General features: G+C 41.0%; 1 protein-coding gene across 1 annotated transcript; it reads left to right on the plus strand.

Moving 5' to 3' along the window:
- On the plus strand, positions 1 to 12,061 carry pomk (protein O-mannose kinase). Its single transcript, XM_062434816.1, has 3 exons — positions 1 to 133; positions 6,907 to 7,188; positions 10,495 to 12,061. Exons 1-3 carry the CDS (start codon positions 101 to 103, stop codon positions 11,263 to 11,265), a joined length of 1,086 nt encoding a protein of 361 aa, XP_062290800.1. The 5' UTR covers positions 1 to 100; the 3' UTR covers positions 11,266 to 12,061.
- The last annotated feature ends 422 nt before the right edge of the window (positions 12,062 to 12,483 follow it).

The raw sequence follows: 12,483 nt of genomic DNA on the forward strand, positions 1-12,483 counted from the left end.
AGCAGAAGAAGACGAAGACGAAGACGAAGAAGACGACAACGACGACAACAGCTAGGCACTTGAATGGACCAATTTGCTATCATATCAGTGTGCCGTGTGAATGATTACACTATGTGAAACAACGTGGTGTCAGGTATGTTACTAAGTTATGCAAAATAATGTTAAAATAAAATATTAAATAATGTTGACATAGCTGAAGTTATACATTTGCTATGTAGTTATTTTACACTGGCTTGGAGTAACCTTGCTGTTCCTGTTTCTGGGACCTAACAAGTTAAATTACTACACCCCTTGTTGATAACTGAACTGTACTTAAGGCATATCTTCTACGCAAGACAGCGATGAAGCGTCGTAAATGCGTGGTATAAAGAAAATGAGCATGATAACATGATGAGCATGTTTCTGGCACAACTTCACCTCCTTCCAAGTTGCATGGAGAAGGAAACAAGTCTAAAGAAAGTCAAAGCTCCAGCAATACTGGTAGTATAGGAGAACATTATTCAAAAAAAGTTTGACCTATGGTCATGAGCTTTGGGTAGTGACCGAAAGAACGAGATCGCGGGTACAAGCGGCCGAAATGAGCTTCCTCCGTAGGGTGGCTGGGCTCTCCCTTAGAGATAGGGTGAGAAGCTCGGTCATCCGGGAGGAGCTCGGAGTAGACCCGCTGCTCCTCCGCGTTGAGAAGAGCCAGATGAGGTGGCTCGGGCATCTAGTTAGGATGCCTCCCGGACGCCTCCCGGGTGAGGTGTTCAGGGCACGTCCCACCGGTAGGAGACCCCGGGGAAGACCCAGGACACGCTGGAGAGACCATGTCTCTCGGCTGGCCTGGGAACGCCTCAGGATCCCCCGGGAAGAGCTGGACGATGTGGCTGGGGAGAGGAAAGTCTGGGTTTCCCTGCTTAGGCTGCTGCCCCCGCGACCCGACCCCGGATAAGCGGAAAGAAGATGGATGGATGGATGGATATTCAAAAAAAACAACGCATTTTGGCTTGCAGACTTCGTCAGGGTAATTTGTTTGAAGGCCACAAGCCAAAATGCGTTGGTCTGTTAATAAAGTTCTCCTATACTACAACTGTTGCTGGAGCTTTGACTTTTTTCATCTTGAGCCTTTTCACACATGCCATGGCAATGCTGGAATAGATGAGGCAAGAGACAGTCCAGCAGATGGTGATAATGCAACACTTATGGAAGCCATATAACTCAACTGTTATGCACTGACTGAGAGGAGCTCCCTTATTTCTGAATCTTTCCAGTTTCCACTCATTATTGGAAAAAGGAGTTTGTTTGCAAACTAAAAAACGTATTTTGCTAGTTATCAAATCAACTGTGAAACCATAGGCAAAGCATCTGTAAACAAGCTGAGGATTCAAATGTCAATCATTGGAGTCTTGTGATTTGTTTGCTTGTTCCACATGAAAGCGTCTTTTGTCAGATGGACGTAACTATTTACATGTTTGTCCCTGCAGTTTTACTGCTTTCATTCACATCTCTACCGGCATTTTCCCTGAAATTTTATTAGGTCTTGAGGTGGAAAATTGGCTGTACAGATTTCTCTGACGATTGATCCCATGACCCCATGCAGGAAATGTTCCTGAACCTTTCAGGGATAGACTGCAGGCTTTAGATATCTTGAATTGTAATGGTCCCAGGAGGTGACGTTCTGTGCCTTGGGCAGTGCTTGGTTCTGGCTTTCATATATGAACAGTACACTTGTAGCAATTTTGGATGTTTAAATTAAGTTCTCGTTTCCTCCCTTTTAGGAGGAAATATATGTTTACTTACTAATTGGGTTATTAGTAAAGTATAATAAATCAATATAGTTCTGACTCAGTCAAATTTCGGAATTTGTGGCTCAACGCTTCAATAGATCCGATGTATCACTTCAAAGAATAGACAAACACAATTGAGTGAGTTTTGTGGATTTTATTAACTACACACTACTAATAAATGATGTATAAATAAATGTAATGATGAACTTTCAATACAATATGAATTCAACAGATTGTTACTCAATATAGTGGCATGAATCAAAGATGATGTTGAATGATGAATTTAAATGAAGGATATGTAATTATGTAATAAGCTTTACTGAGTTTTACGGGTGGGTTGCTGTGAGGATGGTCCGGGTCGGCTGACCTTCTGTCAGACTGCCTGGTCCGGTGATTGTCTGCCTGCAGGCTTTGTCCCTCTCGATTATGACGAGTCGTAGGGTTGACAGACGTTGATCTGCCCAAAAGCTCTTGCAGGTTGATGAAAGATGGAGGAAAAAGTCCAATTTATCTAGTTCACTGTTTAATAACTATCTGGAGAGATCTCAGCGCTGGCCACACATCAAAATCCTCAAAAACACACTGAATACAAAACTTACTGATGTGTTTACGTAAAGGCCTTTTCTTTGTACGTTTGCTGACGAAAAATACGATAATAAGATTACAGAAACGTGAAATAAAATTTGGTAGTAAACTAAGATAAAGAATAACTCAGGATTAAAAGAATAAGATAAGGTGACAAAAGTAAGAATGTGTGAGGAGAAGAGAAGATGAGCAGAGCAAAACCTGAAGCAAAGCAAAGCAGGTTTTGGAGGGGTGCAAACAGGGCTTGTTTGTCAGCCAATCAGATTCATCATAGCTACTTTGAGGATCTAATTTCCAGCTTTTTACTGCAAAACATTTCATCATCATCATTCATTAAAGTCCGTGTAAAGTAAGAATAAATATGTGTTCTGAGTTTGACATACCACAGAAAAGTGTGTTGTTAACCACCCTGCCAAATTTGAATGATTAAAAAAAATATGTGAAAATATAATATGAAATTAGGCTTCAAAGTTGTGTAAAATCAGCCTGCTGTCTCTGCTCCCAAACGCTGTGGGCGTGCCCGCCGAGTTCGCTGAAACCCCGCCCCCTACCAAGTGTCACCTGTCAAAGTCACCACCTCTACCAGAAACATGGACTGTCGCTACCCGATGTGAGTCGCTACCCGATGTGAGTCGCTACCCGATGTGAGTCACACGTGCGCAGTAGCGTCTGTCATCGTCCGCCATTATGGCAACTCCACCTGGACAAACTACTGTTATATGTTGGATAGATGTATTTCATACACATTTCAGCAGATGGGTGCGAGTCCGCACAAAGTATAGAAACAAAAGAAGTTCAACACAAGTTTGTACATCTGTATGTAACGGGGAAGTATTAATACACAAGCGTTTTTTTCGCACATGCGCAATGTCGCTACCCAATGTGAGTCCGACCAAGCGGCCAATGTGAGTCGCGCATGCGCAGTGCTCATTCGTTTTTTTAAATATAAACTTTATTGATATATCCTGATCTGAGTTAGATCGGATGTGTATAACACATCTGGAATAATGTGTTTTTTCCAAGCGGAGTTGCCGTACATAACTGTCAAAGATGGCGGACGCTACTGCGCATGTGTGACTCACATCGGGTAGCGACTCACATCGGGTAGTGACATGGACGCTACTGAGAGCTTTCTGCGGCTATCTCGGCGGCTAGCTCAGTGGCTAGCCCGGCGGCTAACTCAGCAAACTGGCTAACTGTAGACTGTACTAGTAGTAGCGTTAGATGTAGTAACAATAACTCACCACTAGGCAGGTTAACCACTGAGGAGACCGAAGTAGGCCCCTCCCCTACTATATAAGTAGGGGAGGGGCCTACTTCGGTCTCCTCGCCAAGGTCACGCGGGCACGCCACTACGTCACGGGGGACCCCTTTTTTGCAGGCTCAGAAAATCAGATAAAATGAGAAAGTGAGAAACAATTTAAGGCTCTATCTCCACAATTCAGTACTGCATAGTTATCAGCCTTTTCACATGTTTTCTGTAACCATTTTCCAACATGTATAATATGTTTAGAAGTAAATCAATGAATTGACTTTCTGATCCTGATTATAAAATGCATACTATAATATAGTAACACAGAACACAGGATGTATCATGCAGGCATTACTATGACATCAGCTTGATTCATCAAGCTGCCATTCATTAAAACCTGAAAACAATTAATATGATCAAGCATGATCACATTGTTATTCTACTTATTCCATGATAGATAATTGATTATCACCATAATGTAAGCATAACATCAATGTAACACTTTCTCACATTAAGTGAACATTCTCATACCAACATTTGTGTTTATGAAAAGAGAAAGTATAATGACAGTTCTTCAAATACCCATTTATCTGTGATCGCTGTAATAGCTGTGATGGAGGTTTTCTTTAGGTAACTGATACTGATATAAGTAATTGGTGTTTTGTTTATACCATACTATTGACCAAGAAGTTTTGTATGAGTTTCAACACTAATTCCCACTTTCATGCTCTGTGTTGAGAGAGAGGTAGAACTTAGGAATATGCCTTTTAATTTATGACGGTGGTCTGTGTGACTCCAATCTGATGGTAGAAAAGGGGAGTGAAGTCTCTCCGATAAGTTAATGACGTCCGAAGGAGACACCAAAATCTGTCTTATGTTACTTTTATGTAGATCTTGTCACTTTGGGTTGCTCCATGGAATGTTAATGGATCTTTGTTTGTCCAAGAGAACCTGGTCCAATTTACTCATCTCAGGGTCAAAGGTGACTCTGACCAGAAGATGTTCTGAGCCATGCTGTGTCGGATACACACTAAAACATCTTTCTGAAAACATTAGAGGTGAAAAACAGACAATGGATTAACAGGTTCTTGATTCATATTTAATCAGCTCTGCCTAGTTTGACAGTTTCATCTGAGTTCATCACTCAGTTAGGCAGTCTGCTGACCCTGCTGCGGGCCAGCCAAAAATCATCTCAGAGTTAAGGATGCATGTAGTGCTAGTGACCACGCTTGGTAGGCTTTTTCTTTCTTCACCGAAAACTTTCATTAGCTAGCTTGAATTATGACCAGTGTTGGGTGTTACACTTTACAATGTAATATTTTCAACATTGGAAAATGTATCATATATGTATTGTGTATATATATATATATGTGTATGTGTGTATGTATGTATGTGTATATATATGTATGTGTATATGTATATATATGTGTATATGTATATATATGTATATATATATATATATGTATATATATATATATATATATATATATATATATACAGGTAAGTCCCTGGCAGTGCTGCTGGGCTGGATGGGTCTGGTGTCTTCTGTGGTCAGTGGGACATCATCTGGGCTGGTATTCACGGTGTTTGGGGGTCTGGTCTCCACTGTCCACTAGGGTTGGTCCGATGGACGATGCCGCCCCCCCCTCCCCCCCGTGCAAAGCGAATTATATAAAATTATCTTAACCAAGGTCTTAAACGAACGAAAAGAATTATACTAAAAACAATAAAATTCTAAATCATTTTGATTAATAATTAATTAAACACTCAAAAATGTGCTGTGCAAAAGACATTCACGTGTTGCTTCTGCTGCCGCCGTCATCTCCGCTACCAGTTCTGCTTTTATATCACTTGGATCAGGTGGCTTCATGTGGTCCCCTCGGTATCTTGGGTCAAGCAGTGTTGCTCTGCGCATCATCCACTGGGTGGCAATGATAAATATCTATTTTTTAAATAACATGAGTAGTATTTGAAATATTTGTTATAATAATGAAATTATATGATACTATAATAACTAAAAAATAATAAAAATATGTAACATCTCCAACCACCACCACCACCTCTTCTTTCTTCTGTTTGTCTTATTCTTATGTGTGTTTTTTCTTCTGTGTGTGCCTTTCGCGTCTTATGGGTGGGAACAGCTGGTGACGCAGCTGGTGACGCAACCAGGAAATGGTTTGAAGGCCAGACCGTCCCATTTCGCAACGGTTGATGCATCCTTCTGAGGTTTCTCAGTAGCACGCGGTCTTCGAAGACCGCAAGGCCGCGTCCTTACAAGGATGCAGCCCCTGAATTGAGACACAGCTCTAGTGTTCAATATATATCTATGATGGCACTGAGCCTCAGTCGTCTCACTCTCTCCCTTATACCTGCCTCCAGTTGAGTCGAGACAACTTAGAACGCCCCCTGTAGGTTTGGGGTACTTCCGTTGTAGTGACTGGTTTATGCAGCGCTTTTTCTCTATGCAGCGCTTTTTCTCTATGCAGCGTTTCTCTTAATGCAGGTGTTTTCTTGATTTGCATCGCTCGGGCTTTGTATCATTTCCTTATTTGCAGCGCGTTTATGCATTTGTTTTAGTTTCTTGCAGCGATTTTTATTTGCAGCGCGATTTTGTAGTTGTATTTTTTTTAACTTTTGTTTGTGTTTTGTAGTTTGCATCGTTTCTGTACTTGCAGCTGTTCTCCCCCAAATGAAGCGGTTGGCCCCGGTCGGGCACCGTACTATCACCATATGATAGGGTACTATGAGCTCTTTAAGATATGATGCAGCCTGCCCATTAAGAGCTTTGAAAGTGAGGTGAAGGATTTTGAATTCTCTAGATTGTACTAGGTGGCTGCCAGGTATGAATGTGTAACTGTGTGAATGTGAGCAGGGCTTTCCTGTTCAACACTGTCCACAGTGAAATTACACTGAATAAATAAAGGTTACAAAAAAGACCACATTTGTGCTTAGAAGGAAACAACCACAGTTCAGAAAGTTTCTGGAGGCCATTCTCTGCTTTAAATGTAGTTATGTGATGTAATTGACTTGAATCATATAGGACGTAATAACAAATATAAAGCATGGAAAAAGTTCTTCATGAACTGCTTTATTTGTGCAAATACAAGCATATAACCAAATATACTAAATCATACCATATTTAATTTTGAAAATTGTTCTATTAACTAATTATTTCTAACATTGTTTGAGCTCTTATAAAGACTGTATTTTACTATATTGAATTATTCTTGACTTAATTTACTAAAGTTTTGACCTGTATTTACTGTACTTATCCTCTTCCACCTTTGTTTTCCATTCCAGATGCAGAGCACCATGGGTCGGAGCAGTAGCAGCACCATCTCCTACAGTGTTCCAGTGGTGGTGTTATGCCTTGCTGCTTTACTCCTCAGCAACATATTGCTCTACCTGTACCTGGACTCTGTGTATCAGACTAATGAACAGCTGCTGGCCTCTTATATAGGCTGTACACCTCAAAACTTTAAAATGACGACCATGAAAAATTGCACCCCCTGGCTTCGATGTTCACAGATAGATGCCGAAGTACACAAGTTGAGGCTCATCGGCCAGGGAGCAGTTAAGAAGGTAGATGATGTTTGAAAGTCTGTGTTTTCTTAGTTTATTGTGTGAATGGAATTAAAGGGATAGTGTGAAATATAAGAAACAGAAAGTCCTGTCGATTCACCCTTCCTACTCCTAATGCAGGAATTATCAAAATTACAAAGACTTAAAATGATATTGTGGTACTGAAATTACTTTATCAAAATGGCATTGAAACAATGGTAAAACATCTAAAAATGTTTGTTAGTTGGATGCCAACAAGATATTATTACTCAAATAAACCAAATCAAATGTGAGTTTTAGAGGTGCCGGTAAGTGTATTTTGTTTCCTTTGTAGGGAAACAGCTATGTTCTGTTCACAGTATGAATCTTCTCTCGTTTTTTCTTTAAGTCTAGTTTTTTATGGCAGATTTCACAGAAGTACTCCCTAGTAGGGCTGGATGATTATGGCAAAAATCATAATCACTTGATCGATATTGAAATCACAATTATAAAACACGATTATTCATAGATTTGTAAACATAAGTATTTATTGAACCACCAGAACTCAACTTGAAATATATTTGAACAGCACAAGCAAAAATAAATTAAAATCAAGAAAAAAAAATATAATGATAAATGGAAATACTGATAGCAATATGCAAAAACAATAAATAATTAAAGCTGCAAGCAGCGTTGGGCGGGACCTCGCCCCCTTGCGCACGTCGGGCCGTGGCGAAGCAGAAAGGTTTCCGTCAGGGGCATTTAGATGCATTCAGACCCGGGCATTTATCGGACACTGCAATAAGGAGATATACGTTACACACACACTCACACAAACACACACACTCACACATACACAGACACACACACACACACTCGAACACACACTCACACAAACAAACAAACAAACACTCACACACACACATATAAACACAGATTCACACACACACACTCACACATATAAACACACACATACACATACACACACACACACACTCACACTCTCTCTCTCCCTCTGTCTGTCTGTGTAGACATTTAGACTGAGCAACTGAAATGAACCTCCAACACTTTGATGAGTCAAACAGGAGAGGAACTTATTTCCAGTGAATCCTGTAGATATGTTTGTAGGTCATGCTCATGTAATTTGTGTTTGATCTTGACTTTGACAGCAATGTCAGTGAAATAGTTATTAGTAATAGACAGACTGCACAGATATCTAAAAACATAATAATACAGTCAATAAACTTGAACCACAAACAGAAAACTGAGGCCCCTTTTTCTTATCAGGTATGACAAGTTTTCTCCACTGGGTGGCACACTAAGACCACAAATTAACCTGGATGACTTGTAGACCAACGGAGAGCAGGCAGAGCCATAATTGAATGGGAGAAGAATAGAGTGCAAATGTGGGGTCGCAGATCAAAAAGTATAAAATATACTGTCACTGGCAGTGACAGAAGACGGTCCTGGCAGTGCCGTCTTCTGTCCTGTGGATAGCAGCAGCGGCCGGCTTCTTGGCGAAGCAATGATGAAACACAGTAGTGTGGAGGCGGCTCGTTGGAAGGCAGCAGGGAAAAAGCTTCTGCTCCATTGTGAAGAAATCCTTTCTTCCTTCTGCAGGCAGGTTGAGGGCGCTGTGTTGAAGCAGCCGGCTCTCCTTTGGATCTGGTAATTGTGTTCGGTTGAACAAGGAGGTGAAGTCTCAGCTCTTCCAGCCTTCAAACTCAAGCTGTTGCCTCCTTAAGCAAACTGGCTCAGACGAGCAACGCTTCCTCCGGCCAATTGTAATGGAAAGAGTGGTGTTGAATGTGCGCAGCTGGTTAACGCTGCGGTGACGTCATGACAGTGTCACCGGATTTCCTGTGTTATCTGCCAATGGGAGACGCGAGTTTGGGGATTTCACACAGAGGTGTGAAATGCAAAGTAGACTGGGGGTGGAGTCCATGTTAGAGCCCTGTGGTGCTCCCTCTTTTATTTCAGGGGTTACAGAGAACAAAGGCAGCATTGTGCTGCTGACGTAATTAGTAGGCCTGCCTTTATTTGACCCATGGTTGGTTGCGACACCACCTAAACAACAAGGTCATGCACGTGAGACCACAGACAATACGTGACTAGAAAATTAATCATTAATATGCATACTCGCCCCCTGGCTGGATAGGGGTATGAATAACTTCAATTTACGGTTGATCACCCTCAGTGTAATCTGTCAGACAGACGGCCTTCAGGTTTGTATGGCATTGTTTAAAAAATCAATGACAGAAAATATTCAGTTAATGTGGCTGTTCCAAACATTCAAAAGTTCATAAACACTGCAGTTCTCCACCCTCAAATTTTCTCCGTGTTTAATGAGGTGCTTTATCATGTTGCTTGTATTCCCAGTTGTCCTCCGAAATAATCGTACCGCATTTTATGCATTTACTTGTACCAGGCACCACAGGCGTGTAGTACAGCCATACTTTTGCCAGCATCTCGGGAACGCTAACCAGCCAACTCCGCCACAGATGCAGCTCGAAAAGCTTCCTGCTTTACCGCCATACAAACTAATGTTGTTGTGGTGGTGGACCAATCAAACGGCGCATTGAATCGAAGAACGCTCACGGTGATTGGCTGCAAGCAAAACCATTGAAAGTCTTTTTTTTTTCTCCCCTAGATCTGGGTACAAAAAGAACCGATTGCAGGTATCGAGTACCAATACCCAGCCCTACAAATAACATAAATTAGAGTTCCAAACTCCTCACTGACCTGACCATCCAAACATCCTGCAAACTAAAAGGCTCAGATAAGGGACCCTCTATCTCCAGCGAGTTCACTTGACCAAAACACTGACTCAATCACCTTTGATCCATCAAGCTACAGGAGCCAATAGTATTATTTTTTTTCAGTGGAACTTTTTCAGTGCTAATACACATTTTCCCAATGTAAATGCCAATGTTTCTGGCATGATGTTTCCTTTTTCAATTCAAAACACTAGCACATTCATATGCACACAGACATATGCGTAAGTCTGCATTGTGTACATACTTCCTGTTGTCCACTTTAAAAAGCTCCCACCAAAGCAGGATACATGTTTGCAGACTGCTTTGTCTGGGCAGGAAGGTCCTCCCAAAGTCAGCAGATTGACATTTTGGGGGCAGGCAATCATATTGACTCTGTATGAACACTTATCTGCTAATATGCTACTATTCATTTACAGGTTGCCTTCATCAGGTTGAAACTGATTATTTACAACACATTTGTATGGTTTAGAATGATAATATGAAAATGTTGTTGCATGAGACCCTTTGCTATTGTACTGCTCAGTATGTCTTGTGGAGTTTAAACTCAAACACCAACTTTTTTGTCCCTCAGGTCTATCTGGCAGAGTGGAGGGGTCAGAAGGTGGCTTTGTCCAAACTATCTTCTCTGGATTACGTGGAGGATTTTCTCCACGGGCTGTCCATGTTACAGACCCTGCAGGGTCCTCAGGTTGTACAATTGGTGGGGTTTTGCCTTGAAGACCATGCCTTGGTCACGGAGTACCACCCACTTGGCTCATTGCTTAATTTGGATGGTGTTCTCGCACAAGAGCATCAACAACGATACAACACATGGCAGAACCGACTGATGCTGGCTATAGATTATGTCTCTATCCTCCACTACCTCCATAACAGCCCAGCTGGGCGACGGGTCATGTGTGATTCCAACAGCCTGGAGAAAATTCTCTCTCAGTATCTGCTGACAAGTGACTTTCACCTAGTAGTGAACGATCTGGACGCATTGCCTGAGGTGGACCCATCCAGAGGCTTGTTTGTGAAATGTGGCCACCGGGAGCTCACTGGGGACTTTGTGGCCCCAGAGCAGTTGTGGCCTTTAAGAAATAAAGGGAAGCCTTTTTCAGATGATCTCATGACTGAGTATGATGAGAGAACAGACATCTGGAAAATTCCAGACGTGACACAGTTCCTGATGGGAAGGGTACCTGGAGGGGATTTAGTCCACTTCCATCTTTTTCAGATTCACAAGGAGTGTAAGAAGGAAGACCCCAAGTTCCGCCCTTCGGCTCTGGATGTTTTGAAAGTGTACAAGGTAGTTTATAACAGCATGGTGCGAGACAATGCTGGGTTTAGAGAAATGCTCTAGAATAATAACTCATTTAAAAAGACCATGAAATTACATTAAAAACTGCAGTTATACAGGTCTGTAGAGTACTATAGTGTGTATAGTAGTATGCATTAAGTGATTATTCATGCTGTCCAGGTACCTTGCTAATTTAAACCCACACAGTTTGACCAGACGTAACTTCCCCAACTCATGTCTGGCTGACTTCAGACACACTGAAAGGCTTACCTTTCTAGAACTGTATTCAGTATCACTGTTGTTGCCTTTGGGGATGCATTCAGTGAGAAAATGATTTTTCCATTATTTAGGTAAATGGGTGATCTTATTGTCAAAAGCACACAAAATGATGTTTTAAGAGCAGAAACAATGAAAAGCACACATATATAAGGGTTTTGTGTGCCTTTCTTTTATTGTTATTATTTTATTATTTTACTTGTGTATTTTGGGCTGTTTTCAATGTGGAAATGCTAATTTAACCAATATTGACATAGAAGGTTGATCTTATTGTAAAAACGAGACAAAATGCTGTTGTAAGAACATAAACGGGGGGAAAAAAGACATGAACATTCCTGGGTTTTTTGTCTTTCTTTTTGGAATTACTATTGTTGTTTATTTTGAGCTGCATTCAGTGAGAAAATGCTATTTTTGTCATCATCATGAGGTATATAGACAAAATTAAGGTCAGAATTTTGCAAAAGGCTTGGTTTTATGTCTTTTTTTTCAGAAATACTGTCAGTATTTTGGGCTGCATTCATTGACAATCTTTGAAAACCACACAAAAGGCTGCTTTAAGAACAGAAACAGTAAAAACAGCTATGAACACTACTGGGTTTTGTGTGTCATCAAGGCATATATGTGATCTTATCGTCAAAACCTTACAGAAAAAAGGTCATGATGTTGGTTTTGTGTGTCTTTCTTTTCAGAATTACTGTTTTGTATTTTGGGCTGCATTCAGTTAGAAAATGATTTGCAATCAATTAAGTAATCCTTCTTCAAAACCTCTTATTTCTTTCTTTCAATTCATTTTTATTTGCATTGCACCAAATCACAACAAAAGTTATCTCAAGGCACGTTTCACATGGAGCAGACCTAGAATGTACTCATTAATTGTATTAGACCCAACATTCCCCCATGAGCAAGCGCTTGGCAACAGCAGCAAGCAAAAGCTCTCCTTTAACTGGAAGAAACATCAACTAGAACTGCGCCGTAGGTGAGCAGACATCTGCCTTGACCGGTTGG

The sequence above is a fragment of the Scomber scombrus genome, chromosome 15 (genome assembly GCF_963691925.1).
Source record: "Scomber scombrus chromosome 15, fScoSco1.1, whole genome shotgun sequence".
Classification (NCBI taxonomy): domain Eukaryota; kingdom Metazoa; phylum Chordata; class Actinopteri; order Scombriformes; family Scombridae; genus Scomber; species Scomber scombrus.

Coding starts and splice junctions, on each gene's coding strand:
- pomk (XM_062434816.1), top strand. CDS start 101: ATGATTACACTATGTGAAACAACGTGGTGTCAG. Junction 134..6,906: donor GTGAAACAACGTGGTGTCAG/GTATGTTACTAA, acceptor TTTCCATTCCAG/ATGCAGAGCACCATGGGTCG. Junction 7,189..10,494: donor GCCAGGGAGCAGTTAAGAAG/GTAGATGATGTT, acceptor TTTGTCCCTCAG/GTCTATCTGGCAGAGTGGAG.